The sequence below is a fragment of the Larus michahellis genome, chromosome 6 (assembly GCF_964199755.1).
Source record: "Larus michahellis chromosome 6, bLarMic1.1, whole genome shotgun sequence".
NCBI classification, from domain to species: Eukaryota; Metazoa; Chordata; class Aves; order Charadriiformes; family Laridae; genus Larus; species Larus michahellis.
This window is the reverse complement of record NC_133901.1, coordinates 27,207,118-27,222,855: the sequence shown is the minus strand read 5'-3', so window position 1 is coordinate 27,222,855 and position 15,738 is coordinate 27,207,118. Positions and strand designations below refer to the sequence as shown.

The window sequence follows — 15,738 nt, the reverse complement described above, 5'->3', positions numbered from 1 at the left end:
CATTAGTAAGGGCTGCGTGTCTTTTGTTTCCTCTTTATATCACTCTCTACTGTACGAACGAGGCTTTACTGTATGCACCCCAAGATCAAGACCTGCATGCAACCTAAGTCCCCATCAAAGGTAAAAAGGGAAAAGGCATTCCTTCTTTTGTCCCCATTCAGCAGGCAACTATAATTGATATTTCCACAATAGAAGGAGATCAGATATCCTTCTGTAAAAAAGTCTATATAGAGCATCTCTAGTTACTGCAAAGTGAACTTAAAAGCTATTTTAGCTTCTAAAATGCATGAAAATGTAAGCCTGGATAAAATTAAGTAAACCAGCCTTTCAGTTAAAAGCAGTGTCAGGTATCTTGGGTTGCACTCCAGGTGAGCGAGATGAAGGAACACGAACAGAATTTTTGACTAGTACAAGTTCCAAAATGGCATCTAAGATTTGGGGGCTTGGTGGCATGAAAAGAGAGATCACTCAGGCAGCTCAAAATCATTACTGATGAAGGGACCTACTATATATTCTGAGGTTTCATTTAAAAACTTCTTCATGGATTTACGTCTACTGTACCTCCCTCAAAGCTACATACCCATTTCATCCAGGATTTTGGAAGCCATTACAGGAAAGGTGTTTCCTGGAAGTTAGCGAAGCAGGGGTTTTTTTGTTTATTAAACAAAATGCTTTGCAGGCATTGTAAGGTGCAAAGTACCCCCACTGAGCACCAAAATAAAAACGTTTTGGACACAAAGTGTAGGAGAGGAGGGCAGGACATTAGCTCATTTTAGAGCTGCTTCTGATGGATTCTGCCTTAATTGCGGGTACTTGTAACAAAGTACCAGTAATCTGTTTCACAGCATCGTAGAAGACATCTGCATTACCCATACGCATTGGTCAGGTTCTGACCCATTCATGCTCCAGTCTGAAGGCAACGCTGCTTTGCCGAGTGCTGCCACTCAGCACGACTTTGCTGCCCTCGCTGGGGCAGAGCAGCCATCAGCTGGTCAGTTTGAAATACAGGTCGGTGCAGATATTCCAACAGCCTGAACACTGCAAGCTGGTACATAAAGGGTGCAAACTAATTTTTGAAATCCTAGTCTTGGAAGCCAAATTTAAAGCTACAGTAAGTGACTTTAGACGTCAGAAGTATCTAAATGCTTACTCTTTTTTTTCCTATAGAAGTGACCACGTTTGATACAAGAAGAAACAGCATTCTCCATATCAAAAAATTATCATCACCACACTGGACTGAATCAAAAGTTCAACTCTTTCTTGTTAAAAGATGCTATTAATCCTGATTCAGGCCCTTAGAAGACTAAGTATCCCACAACTGACAACCCTGTCACCTACTAAGGAGAGGAGACAGTTGGGAAAGGCACACTGCAACACCCAATTAGCACAACTCACAGGTATCTTTGGCAATGCATCCACTCTAATGAATTATTCCTGTATATGTCTTTCAAAGGACAGCATCCTATTGCCTAATTCACTCTCAATCTCTCTGGGATGTAATGAAAGCTCACACTTGAGAATGCATGTAACTGTAAAATAACTTTCATTCCTTTATTCAAACTTCACATATACAGTGGACAAAAAGACATTTTAAAATAGATCCATATCATTATATGGATTTTTGCAACATATCAAATTCAGATCAAAATTAAGATATACACTGTATTCCATAACCAAGCTAAAGCTTAAGTGTATACTTCATTTGTGTAATAAAACCTAGGAACTACTCTGAATACTGGAACATTCACCAGTCAAATTCCATTGAGTGGGAAGTTGTTTACAGCAATTTGGAGGTTCAGAATCCCTCTTTACAGGGGCTATACAAACACACTGTAAACAAGTATTTGAATTAGGCAGTTTCCTTTCTATTCTCCAAACAGCCTTCATTTTTTAAAAGCAGCTGCTGTAAGTTGCAATGGATACCAGAAGATTTAGACCAGTGGTTTTCAGTATGTAGCTTACCAACCCCGAAAGAGCAGGAGATCACGAGCAGTTATCTCTATATAAAATGAACAGGCCAGAGCCTAAACTCAGCTCATCTTCACAGTCCTGATGTGGATTTGCTCGTGGTTGGGTGTTTTTCCTCAGGTGCTAGTAGCACAAGCACTCCATGCAACTGGAAAGGACCAAAAGTTTGAAACAAGAGCCAGAAGAGTAACAGTGGATGTGGTTTTAAGAGAAAAGTTGGAGGGAACTTCCATGTTGTTATGATAAGCCAAAGAGAGCTCCACAAAACATGCAGTCCCAATGGAAGAGATAATGACAGTTAAATGCAAAGTTCAAGTTAGTACGTTTCCAGTGTAAAAACATTCCCTCCACCAGATGTTAGTACTGCCTTAGTCAGAAACGAACAACTGATTCCAAACACCACTCTCAAAAAATAATACAGCTCTTCTTCTAAAGACTGGGAAAGTACAGGTAATAACATCCTGAAATCTAGATTAACAGGTCAACATTTTACAAAGAAGTTGTAAGACTTAAATAATCCCTTTTTAAACTGCTTAACACATCTGATAAATAGCTTGCATGTCAATCTGATATATGCTGTACCGTTTGGCTCTTGAATCCCAAACCTTTCCATAAGAGATACCACACCAAGAACACTGTCAAATAAATAGTGAAAAACCAAAAGATACTGTCTGTTTTAAAGCATGAAGAGTTAACAGTACATTACGCAAGATAATCAGCATTACACATACAGGGAATGCCATTCTGGTTGAACAGATTATGAAGTAGTATTCTCCATAAAATACTAGGCACAAGAATAAATCAATTAGACAGTTTTTCCTGCCTAATGGACAAGTCTAAAATGAACATTCTTGGCAATACAACATTGTAACTGATATGCTTCTCAATATTTAAGAGCCTTAATTGCAAAAATCATGAAGCGATGTTTATATTTGTGTCTTTGACAAGCAGTTACAGTTCTGGACAGATTTCTTCTATGCTGTGTGCTCTACTTTCCAGCTGGTCACGAGTGGCATGTGCTGCATAAGAAAGATTACAAAAAAAATAGATAATTCTTCATACTCATTCAGTATTTTCAAAACACACACAAAATCCTCCTGAAAACATCTTTGCTTCTCCAAAGGTATTGTTTGCCAACCCATTTCAGAAACTTGCAAGCTTTTAGTTTGAGAGTGCAGAAACTTCCGAAACAGTTATTTAACCCTCATGTTCTGAAGAAATGGCTAACACCGTTGTTCAGCATACCAAGCATTGAATGCTCACCACCCCTGAAAGTGGGAGGATTTAACCCAGGAGTTAAGAGAGAAATCAATTTGCAGAACTAATATATGAGGTTCCTGAAACACAAGCAAGCATAGTACTTTTCAGGTCAAATTTCAATTCCAGGTGAGACACTTTAAAACAAGACAAGCTTACACAGTCTGTTGTGTTTTTCAGGAAGTTGTTAAACTCATGGTTTTGAAACAAAGAGCAGCAATAAAACAGAGAAAGCTCCTTCTCAATAGTGCTGTTCATATGAAAAAGACCACACTATATATAGATAGATATATATAAAAATATATACATGTGCACACCTGAAGATTCAGCGGCATAAAGCAAAGATCAGAGAAAACCACATCCAGATGATAATCTTCTTTAAGAAAGGCCAGGTAGGCTTCAGCACAAGTTAGACTTGGTAACAAGTGCAGTTTAACAAGCGGATAGCATGGCTAACAAGCAGAACGCATTTGTGTATGCTCCCAGCCTTCTCATTTAAGTCACCTTCAGGGTGATGCTCACTGTGGTTAAGGAAACACAATGTATTCTGTATCTACCAAAGGCCAAAGGAGCACACCCAGCCGTCAGCTGACAGCTCGGCTGATCAACAGTATCTGAGCAGGGTTATCACAGCACCAAACACTAAATGAACCGTAAGGAGAGAACAATAGTTTTACTGCTTGTCAATTGAACTGCTATAGATCACACCCTTGTATGTGATACTTCTGGGTAGCAGAAGTAGAGGCAGGTTTGCATTGAAATCATCGTGCTTAAATCTACCTACATCAGAAATCTTCCCTTCAATGATTTCAAAGATAATTTTTAAAGGAAAAGAGTTTGTGGAGAGGAACAAAGGTCACTATTTTGCTGGCAAAGTCTATTTACGTTGTTCATGGAGTCATAAATAGGGAGTAGCCAGAGAAATTCCAGAGCTGAAATGCTGAAGCAGGCAATCCTAATGCAGTCTATTACAACTTGAACTTTCTTTTCTACCAAAACCCTCGGCTGCTAGAATCCATGTGCATGGGATAAGTTACAGCTACTTGAGGCAAGAAAGGAATGACCCATCCACTTAAAACACTTGGTAGACCACGATGAAGACAGGGGCAAAAATATACAAACAGTTCTCACCATCACTGACTGGACTGGCCATCTTCATTTCAATCAGCAAGAAATCTCAGTCTGTAACCAAGAAGCGCAACCCATATTAGCAGACCTTGTGGTATCTGACAGAAGCCTTCTTAAAAACCTACCCTAAGTCTTTAGCCCCTTCTTCAAAAGGGGAGCGTAGAGATTAGAAGAGTATTGTTAGTTTTACTCAAATACAAAACAGACAGGATTAGAAGGTAGAAAGGAGCATCAGATAAGGGAAGCACAGAACCTTTAAGGGATTGTCATGGATAAAAAAAATTCCAACTGAGAAGAGGGTCTCAAACTGCCTGAAAAACAATCCAGGAGCCAGTGGAGTCACAACAGACCACTGAGAAATGCCTCTTATGTTGCATCTTTACCTGTAATGATCATCAGTACTATAGAAGTCATGTTATTCCACTGCAATAAAAATACACTGCATGCCAGCTCTCACTTACGTAGATTTACAGTCTCAGACATAACAGGTGAGTGGTAGCCACATCACCAGATGATCCCCGTAACCTCAGAAAGACGAAGTCGAATGGAAGAAATTAGCAAAATGTAGCTACAATACAACATGCAGAAAGAGACAGAGATTTCCTTTGCAGCTAAAGGCAAGCGTCAGAGTTGTTAGTCAGTTTAGCAGAGTGAAGCCAAAATACGCCATCAGAAAAATCATCTCCTGCATCACCCAATACACTGAGTAAAGAAAACTCTAATTTTCTGCTCCATAAAAAGGAATTTAAAATGCAACGATTTGAAGTCGAAGGGCTCTTTGAAAGTTATCCAGATGAATAATCTTTCCCCACGCTTATAGTCCTAACAGGGGAATCTCAGGAACAAGAAAATTAACAGCATTTTGATCCACTTCCACGGAGGAAACAAACAAATTGAAATACCGTTTTAAATACCCAACTGCCTAATATAACCAAAAGCACAGCATGACAAAAAGCACAGACTAGCAAAGAATCCAAGTAGCAAGTGTTAAAATCAGTTATTTGAGAAACATTCTGTAGCTCTAGTATCTGGTTTAATTAACATTTATGAGTAAGGAGATTCTTTTGTGCCCTCAGGATACACATGAAAGAGCAATAAAGAGATGTCATCTCAAAAAAGTTATTTCAGTAAAATTTTGACATTACTTTAACATGGCTATGTTGCTGAACATGTATCATCTCACTGCAGGAATTTCCTAAAATATGGGTAGTGGCAGAAGACAGAGAGGTTTATTAACAGTTTTGACCATATTCCATCATCCTTTGAAACAACCCTGCCAGAGAATCACACATGATGAGTCTGAGGGCATTCAATTCACCGGCCATTACTAAAGTGAGACCAGTACTTAACCTCAGAAGAATTTATGAAGTACAGAGACAAAAAGCTATGATAGTTGATGCAGAGATTAGGAGATAATGAAATATGAAGGTTTGTTAAGCAGAATGGTAGAAAACAAAAATGAAGAATTGAGAACTACATCAAGTTAATGAAAGTATTTCTATACCCCAGTTAGTTAGTGGGTTGATAAACTGGCAAACAGTTACATTTATGGAATCTATTGGCCATGAGCAGTCTAAAATTGATAATTACCAGTTGTGGCTCTGAAGTTGGTTATGAGGCAAGGTGGAATGGACTTCAACAATAGAGATGGAAAAATGCTGCAAAGGTGTGACTTCTTTCCACTGGCGAATGCAGCTGGGGAGCGGCGTTGCCTCTGTTTTACAGCAGAGAGCAGCGAGATGGCAGCTTCAGGCCATGGAGAAAGGTCATATGGTTGCCTATTGGAGCCCTCCTTTCCCCTGGAGAGTGAAGTTCTAGTAAATAGCCATTATAAGGCCTAAGGTAAGTTACTGGATAAAGTCAGTCCATTAATGGGTCTCAGACACGTACCAAATGACCCTTTCAGAACAATTATGAAGGCATTAGTCCTCCTGTAATAAATAATGGGACTAAAATGTGCAATCCACAGAACGTAAAACCAAGCAACTCTGCAAATCACCTTTCTATTGTGGGGAATTTAAACTAGTTTTAGAAGAGTTCCTAGTTCACATGGTTGTGAAAAGCAAATGTGAACCAAGTTAAACCCATGCAGCATCTTCCCAAGTCTGCAGACTGTGCTAACATCTCATATGAACAGATGAAAGAGGCTTACGGACTTCATTGCCACTAGTCTCATGAGCAACAGATGTCTATTTTTTTTAATGCAAAAAACTTGTTCAAAGTGCCATCACACACAGAAGTGGGTAGTGAACAGCTATATTCACCAGAAGGCCACCACAAAAATCAAAGACTTTTATCATAGGGTCTACCCTTTTCACCCAGAGAGAAGCTTAAAGATGAAAGAGAAGGTGTCAGCCTCTATAGTTTAATGAGTTTCCTATCAAGAGACAGCCCTGAAGCAGGTTCCAGAAACACCTCCCAGCTAAAAGTCCCAGACCTTCTTCCGGTAGCTGCATTAAGAGCAAAGCTGAGGGTCTTATTCTATACTATAGAAATTAACATTACTGCTTAAGGACAAGTGTATACTGAAGTCCTAACAGCAGTTTTACATTACAGTAAGACACGGAGAAGTTCTTACTTAGTAAGTTAGATACACTCCCCTGCACAGGGAGGAAGCATTCATGCTTGTTTCCCATTGCTGCCTACAGGATGGTTTGGGAGCAGAATGGGAACTGAACACCAAGCTAAGGCCAGGCTGTCCCGTGTGGCCACAGCTTTAAGTGTTCTGTACAAGACAACTCCTTTAAAAAGGATGCTGGCAACTTCACTACCAAGAGTCAGTTATACTGGGGAAATTGTATGAAGCAGAGGTGTTTGCTTTTCTGTTTTCTGTTTCTCACAGCAAACAAAAGCCTACACGCTTAATTAGCGATACTGATGCTTTTGGTACCATGCTAAAAAACTACCTAACAAGACAGCATGCAGTACTGCACATTGGGCGTTACACACTGTCCCCTTTCCATTCATTCTCACATTCGAGTGTATTCAGCTGAAAGGTGAAAGGACGACCAGTACATAAACATGCTTTTTGATTAATCAGTAGCTCACCATGTTCAGTAGCTTCTGTATTCATTGTTTCTACCTCTGCAGCATCATGCATCTCTTCATCTTCATCATCATCCTCTTCTTCACCATGTAGTTCTTTTGCAATGAGCTGTCTTGCCAGTTTGATGTTTCGTCCTTCATTGTAGTGCATTTTTCTCTTCATTTCAAACTGTTTCTTTTTCTCTGTGGACAAACAAATGCAAATATTTATTTTGTCCCTTTTTAAAAAAATATCAACCTATTCCTCTTCAGAGAGGCACTAACTGCTTCCTAAGTCAAATTTATTCCTACCTTGAAAGTCCATTGATTATATGATCAAGCAGTCACTGAATTAAGATTATTTTCTTCAAGCAGTGGAGCGTTCTTTTAAATGAGTCTGACTTAGAAAAGCGCTAGTAATTAATGGCCTGGCACAGCTGAAGCACTTTTGAAAGAACCTGTCTGCAAGTAAGAGCACATCTGAACCAAGAGAAGCATCCAGTAACAGCATAAGGAATTCCAAAGTTTCGCAAGCCTCGTTGCTAAGTAAACTTAAGGACAAATGGAGACATACTGGTGGGATAGAAAATGAACTTTTGCAGATGTCCGACTTGACTCCTGGCTAGCTACCAGAGGCCAGTTACGAGAGATCTATTTACCACATGTAAAAGAAAGTATTTTCCATTTTCCCAATGGCCTGAAGCCTAGCTTCACTCCACATATTAAACATTAGCAGGTCTAGCAGTAATGCGTTATAATTAAATAAAACTTCACTTATTGGCAGCCACAATAGTGCATTTTTAATTCCTTTAGAATAGTAAGGTTACACGCTCAAAGTTGGGGCCAGGAAAGATGAGAAGCAACAGCTAGATAACGCAGGCTGAAACCTTAGAAGTATTATTGTTTGTCTGTTTCCTCAAAATGTTCTAGCCCAAGCTAACACAAAACAACATCTCTATTGAAGATGCCTGAGGCAATCTGCTTCGGTCTAAATGTAGGTTTCCCGCTGGATCATTCTACCAGATGCTTTGAAAACAACAGAAATACCATCTGTGTGTTTGCAAGCAATTAGTAGCATCTTAATTGCAGTGGTACTCATTGAATTGTTAATCTGAACATTATTTCAGGTAGACTTAAGAATTAGTCCCTCACCCCAAAACCAGAAGAGCTTCTTATTTGAGAAGTCTAGCTTTCTTAAGAGGAATTCCCACACCTTAAGCTTCTATACAAGGGGGCAGCCAGTAACAGCAAACTCCACTTTACATGTAGATCCCAAACCAAACAGTCCTAATTAGAAACAAACAGCATTTTTGTTCAATTTTTTACTTACCCTTCAAAGACCATATACCTCCACTTTCAAATGACAACATCTTTCTGTTAGATAGTACTTTTTCTTCCCAAACTCTTCTTACTGAAAAACTGAAACTATTTGTAGAAAAAAAAACAAACAAAAACACACCAAAAGAAAACAACTTATGCCTACCTCGTTCTTCAGGTGTTAATTCTTCATCCTCTTCCTCCTCCTCACTGCTTTCCTCTTGCTTTGCTATAATCTTGGGTCCTTTACCTTCTGCTGCAGCTGCCAATCTACATAAAACATACAATACAAAATGCTGAAGCAGCAAGTTCCTCACTATTTAAAATACACGAAATTTGAGAACACTCGTAGAAACTGCTTTGTTCATTATTTTTGCCATATTTATGTGTACTAACAACCTCTAAGAGGTTTTAAGTACCAGTGGCACTATCAACCACCAAAAACTACTTCATTTGATAATAGCAAAAATGTGACTTCTAGAGAAAAGAGCAATACCTTCCCAAGAAGAAAACTATTCCAGAAAAGATAAAATTACCTGAACGTTTAGTCAATTTTATATGACAATACTTACTTTTTACTCAACACATCTGCTTTTAAGGGCTCATTTGATTCTGAATCGCTCACTGCATCCTCATCATCTTCTCCTACCATGCTTGGAAGGTAAACAAAAAGTAGCCTTTATCAATAATCTGCTGATTAAAATTTGCTTGATAAAACAGTCTAAACCTTACAATGCTCAATTAAAAGACTTCTTCAATGCTTAAAAAACTTACAAATCTAATTTACATATTGATATGAATGACAACTTTATATTCTAGTACACAGAAGTTAACTGAAAAAAAATAAAAATACAAGCAAACCAAGTCAAACTTATTTATTTCATTCAAAGCCTAAAGCTTGCTAGACACAGGCTTTCTGAAAATTGACTTTGTCCTTTTTGACAGTTCTCCTTGATATCCCTAAGCCTTTATTTAGAAGCTTTGTAAATCTGAATATGTTGCATATATCCAATAGGCCTGCACAGTCTGTCAGGTAATCAGCTATAGTAAGTACTACATCATCTACAAAGTCAATTTTCCTGTAAAACTACTATAATTTACTACCATTTTTGCAAGCCTACCTGTGATAAGGAGTACTTGGCTCATCTATTTTCATCAAGCCATAATCTTTGCCTGCTGGGTGGTACGTAGCTATGATGTTCATTTCATCCCACTTCTGGGATTTTTTACTGAAATAAGAAAACAAAGTTAAATGTTCTTATACTTTAAAAACAATTATTCTGTCTGGACACAGAAAAGGAATGTTTTGAATGTCTTTTGACCTCTTCTACATACTATACACAAAAAGTATTTTTGTGACACAGGCATGATCAAAGTATGGCTATTAAACACTGTTCTATTCATACCTTAGTTAAGTCACGACCAATTATCAGTGCAACTTAATTTCCCTAACAATTCACAATAGCTAAATAAACTCAATGATCTATAAATGTATTCTTATCCATATATTTTCTAAAAAGACTACCAGTCTTGTTCATTGTCCCATTAACTGTTTGCTGCTGTTACAAGTTACTGTAAAATCCTTCTTCCTCTTATTACAGCCCACAACACTTCAACACTTCCACCTCACCTCTGCTCAGTGAGCTGCTATGATTATTACTGAAACTGTTGCATAAACAATACCAACCAACCAATAACTTCCTGCAGTAAAATAAATAGTACTGAATAAGCTGGTTATTAACACTGCTTTTGTCATCTTAAAGTGGAATAATAAAACAGAACTGACTCACTGCTGTAACTAAGCTGAGGGAGTTTCACATTTTACACAGACAGGCACTGGGGATGTTACGTTATTTAGAATTTCCTCAATTAATCAGAGAAGGTACCATTTTATGTATATTTGCAGAAACAAAAGCCCACTCAGACTGACAATATATACAAGCCACAAGGAAAGCAACTGCCTTGTGGACAGAGGAAAAGTCACCCCTCCACTGATCTAAAAGCCACAGAAATGTTTAATCAACAGAACCCAGCAGGTTCCACATTGTCTCTAAAAAAGTTAGTGCAGGCTTCACACAAGGTGGTCTTTGCCTTAGACTAAACCAAGACATTTGACTTTAGAATAGTAAAATCATTCCACTATTTAGTGTTACGTCATGCATTAACATATTCTTGAAGTGTTGCAAATTATTATTTAAGGAAGCAAACGTTACAGGGCTTTGTCGTGGGTTTTGGTTTTTGTTTGTTTTATTTTTTTGGGGGGAGGGTGACAAGGTGCAGTTGGCTAGAAGACTTTAACTTAACTGCTCTTATTTAAACACAGACTGTTCCAATAACAAATCTGAAAAATATATTCAATCTCAACAACACAACTGCTCTTGAGCAGAATGCTATCTGTAAAACAAAACTGATAAAGCAAAATTCCAAGCACAAACTTTTACATTTATGGAGATACATTTTTAAATACATTTATTGTATTATCGCATAATACAACGGCAAAAAATAATAATAAAGGGATTAAAAAATATGTGTAGGAGTTGATGCTGAATCTTACATTCCAAAGATTTATACTCCAGCAACGAATATAAATTAAGTGAGCTTAATCCCCTAGCATATAGTAACCAATGACAAACTCTCATGTTTGAGGTTTCAGATCTATTTAATCATTTCGTTCGGACTGCAACACAAGGATTGCAACCTAAGCGGACAACACGTGAATCAGATCGTCTGCTCTGGCAGGGTGGGGAGTCATGAGCTTCATGATGACAAAGCAAGAGCTCTAGTCTAGGAATGCCAGTTATTCAAACCTATCTATTTAGGAGTTGAAAAATCACCAGTTAAACATCAGCTAAACACCCGCTTAAAGTTCAGCTGTGACTAACATAAAATGATCATACACAGTGAGCGCATGAGAATTTTTACTAGCTGTAGCAGTCGGACAATGGTATGCAGCTCCTATGAAGAGAGAGCTTAGTTGAAGAGGAAATATGACAGATGAGAGAAACTCCCATCACATGCTTTGTGTTCACCGCACTTGCACAGAGCGCATCCAGGTTTATCGCCTGGGCTCACAACTAATACCTAATAATAATATTGGCAACCTTATAAGAATCTCTTTGGCATACACTGCTTTCGAAATTAGACAGCCCACAGCTAGCAGTTCAGTAACTTATAAATACAAGACTGAGGAAGATTTTAGTGGCTTAGTTTTTCACGCTCATTTCTTTAAGCTCGGATTCCAACACCAAAAGCCTTGGCTGTGGAACATCTCCCAAAGCACAATTTAAAATTCAGCTAGGGAAAAAGAGTTGTAATTAGTGGCAAACAGACAAACATGTCATTTCACCCCTCCACATAAAAAGTCATCACAGGAGAGTGACTAAGTGCTCTAAAACCACACACCTCCCTTGACTGTCTCCAATTTAGCATGCTTAAGCATGCCTGAGTAGCATAACATTAATGACAGCTCAGGATCATCACAGGAAAATGCTTCCTGAGGTCCCTTCAGATGCAGAAATATGAAATCTAATCTTCCTTAGGAAAATCAGATTTGCAAAACCTCAGTGCTCATTTGTGTTCTCTCACATCTTTAAATAGATGTAATCATTCATTTTGAGACCACACCTTGACAGGGAAGAAGTCTCTGCAGCAGTATTACTCAAAGAAACACCTCTCTCACCCCACTTGCTTCTACCATAGCAGACTACTCTCTTCCGTGTTCCAACACAGCTGTTTGTGCACACACACATACACACACTTAGTTACTGTATAAAATGCCCGATCAGATCGCTCACAGAGTCTTACAGGAGCTTTAAGGCAAAAAATACCGTATTCCAGGAATGGCAAAAACATATCTGGCGTTAAACCATGATCTCGCCTCTCAGGATGCAGTTCCAGTGGTGTCCCAATTTCACAAGCTTCCCTCTTGCATCATGTTTTCATTAAGGAAGTTTTCCAAAGAACTTTACCATCACTAACAACAGTGCAAGGTCAATAATATGCAAATACATGAGAGCTCCACTGAACATGGTGCTTTAAAAGATGACAGCTGACACAATGAGCTCTTTCAACTGCAGCTATTTTTAAAGGTATTCAAATCTGAATTTCCATATTAGAAATAGCAGAGGCTGCTGATAGAGGTGCACAAAGAAAACAGATACCTGAATTTATAAACTAACTTTTAATCTTCATGGAAAATCGCAGTTGTATGGCTTATCATTCTTTTAAGTACAAGAGTCAGAAGTAACACTGATTTAATGAAGCATTGCCAACCAAAAGTAATACCTTCACACAAACCAGCTTTAAATACCCTATACTCATCTTTCCAGGAAATCTTCTAATGCAGCCTGCCAGGTTTAGCCAATATCCTTTACCTTGCAAGGCAATTTCAGAATTAATCTAATTCGACATTATTGACTCACATTGGTAAACAGGAAATAGAAGCTGGACTCCTGCCCACTTAACTGCTTTGGAAGAAATTACTGTGTACGATAACCAATAAAACATATTCAGCTCATCAGTACGTACTCTAATTTCTAATCATTCTTCAAGATGGTACAAAAGAGACTACAGAAAATTAAATAGAGGGCACCAATATCCAGTTTTACTTCATGTGGGGTGCTGTAGCACATACCTTGTGCTAAATTACATTAAAACTAGAGAACAGGAAAAAATCGCAACATTTGTGTGGCATATTGCTACTTACATTCACCTCCTTCAAAAACATCATCACGTTCCTTCAATTGCAATAATTTCTCTCTGGAAACCAAGAGCAGCTAACACAGGCAACAGAGCAAACCAAAAACTTTTTATTCCTACCTTGCTGACTTTAGACTATATTCATGACTTAACTAGGCAAAGAGGAGAAGAGGATTACCATAACACAAAAAAAACTATTGCATGTCCATTTTATTTTATTTCTCTCCTTGCAGTACTGAGTGAGGTCCCAAATGAAGAAAACCATCAAAAGCAATTTTATAAACACAGAGTTAAGATCAAGCCCTGGTCATTGTAATGTGACGGAGTGTCAGAGCAACGCTATGCAGCACGTACTGGGTGCTAACAGCAAGAAAAGTGCAAGAATTCTTACTGGTCAAGGACAGATGCTGGCTGGCTAAAAAACTCTTCTTGCATATTTGGACTAACTCAGCATGTTACAATCAAACCAAGATTTTCGTGTCATTCAAAACACAAACCACATGGCCAGTGCGTATTCTCAAGTGTGAGATCTTTAGGGATGAATCTTGAACAACTGAGAATACATCTTGTGTTTCGACCGAGAGGTCTCCTCCCCAAGGACCCACTTCTGGTTACAGAGAGGCAAGATACCTTTGAGGAGAAGACTGAGAATAAATCTCCCGTGGCAAAGCATATTTCCCAAACTGTAAACTATCCTTGCAGCAGCTGTAAAACCTTGTCTGTCCTTTTGAACTAGCACTTAAAGATAATACTGCTCCTGATAGCACTGCCCGAACAGCAAAGGATCACACCAGCTCTCTCAGCTGCCACGCTGCACTCAGGTAAGAGTCCAGCCGCCGTTCTCTGTCCTCCTCTCCCGGGCAGCCCTCGCTCTCCGCGGGCCGCGCAGCCCCAGCACCCCCGGCTCCAAACGCCGACCCTGCCCCGGGACGCTCCTCCGGCCTCGGCCGGGCGCCCGCACCCCCACGGAACGGGAGAGCCCAGCGAACCCCCAGCTGGAGACGCCGCCTGCCAGACCCCGCTGGGCACGGACCCCGGCTGGAAGCGGCGCGGCCTGCTGGGACCCGCCGCCGCCTCACCGCCACCACCGGGGCGGCGCGGCCCTCACCCGTGCTCGTCCTCATCGCGGGCCGGGCTGGCCCGCCGCGCCCCGGGAGCCGCTCCCCCCGCCGACAGCTTGCCGCCGCCCTTCTTCAGGATGCCTTTGATGGGCCCGCGCCCCGCCGCGCCCGCCGCCGAGCCGGCCGGCACCGACGGCGCCTCCATCGCCGTCCGCCCGCTTCCGCCCGCCGCCGTCGCCGCCGCGCCCGGCCCCGCCGCGCCTCAGAACCGCCGGCGCGGGCAGGGCGGGCGGGCACGGCGCCCCCTGGCGGCCGGAGGACCGCCGAGTCCCCCGGCGGCTGTGCGTCTGCGCGGCCCGCCCCCGCGGCGGGGGGACGACGGCAACATGGCGGGTTTCGGGGGCGTATCTGCCGTGTCCCTGGGGATCCCGGCTGGATCCAGGGCTGGGGGCTGCTAGATCCCACCCCAGGGCCTCAGTGCCTGCACAGCCTGCCACCCGTGAGCTGGCAGCACAGCTGCGGGGGGGTGTGGGCTACAGAGGGTCTATTTAGATGAGATATCAGGGAGAAATTGTTCACTGAGGGTGGTGACACGCTGGCAGGGGTTGCCCAGGGAAGCTGTGGCTGCCCCATCCCTGGAGGTGTTCAAGGCCAGGCTGGATGGGGCTTTGAGCAGCCTGGTCTGGTGGGAGGTGTCCCTGCCCACGGCAGGGGGTTGGAACTAGATGGTCTTCAGGGTCCCTTCCAACCTGAACCATTCTGTGAGTCTGTGACCACCATCTGTACCATAAGAAAGAAAGTAGGAATCTGATGAAGCAGTGATGAAATGATCTACCCCCACAATCTTAGCACAGCTGGGAGCCCCCGCGCTGCTGGCAGCGTGCTGGCGTGTCCCTCCGCCATCCCACCTGCCCATTTGGGTTTGTGTCACGGGAACCGCGGCATTATGATTTTAAAGTTTAAAGGGATAAAGGCTTAAACATGACAATTGTTTCTGATCCCTACTGGCTTCCCTCCCATCTCAGCCTCCTCAGGCTGGTAAGGATTAGCGACATGCTGGCTCCCAGCCCAGCTCCTGTAGCCCTCCCAGAGCAAGAACGGGCTTTGCTGTACACCCACACCGATCAGGGTCCCACCACAGTGAGGGTAGAACATTTCATGCAGATTTACGGTATTCTACATCCACATCGTTGTTTCTTCACATCAATGAAAGCAGCGGGAGATGGGTGTCACTGCCAGCCAAAGCCACGATAGGTTTGCTGGCATGGCTCTCACACCATGGGGG

At 41.3% G+C, this 15,738-nt stretch overlaps 1 protein-coding gene across 4 annotated transcripts; it reads right to left on the bottom strand.

Annotated features, from left to right (window-relative positions):
* Positions 1-1,526: 1,526 nt before the first annotated feature.
* Positions 1,527-14,734, bottom strand: PPP1R2 (protein phosphatase 1 regulatory inhibitor subunit 2). Of its 4 annotated transcripts, none has more exons than XM_074593110.1 (7): positions 14,501-14,730; positions 9,816-9,923; positions 9,267-9,347; positions 8,861-8,964; positions 7,402-7,581; positions 4,357-4,407; positions 1,527-2,987 (listed from the first exon to the last, which is right to left on the bottom strand). In XM_074593110.1, the coding sequence occupies exons 1-6, from the start codon at positions 14,656-14,658 to the stop codon at positions 4,403-4,405; spliced, it is 636 nt and encodes a 211-aa protein (XP_074449211.1). In that variant the 5' UTR covers positions 14,659-14,730; the 3' UTR covers positions 1,527-2,987; positions 4,357-4,402. The 4 variants fall into 4 exon arrangements, with proteins under 4 accessions (XP_074449211.1, XP_074449210.1, XP_074449212.1 ...); XM_074593111.1 differs by lacking the exons at positions 1,527-2,987; positions 4,357-4,407 and adding exons at positions 4,702-4,878; positions 5,944-6,067 and having other exon boundaries at positions 14,501-14,734; XM_074593109.1 differs by lacking the exon at positions 4,357-4,407 and having other exon boundaries at positions 14,501-14,728.
* Positions 14,735-15,738: the final 1,004 nt, after the last annotated feature.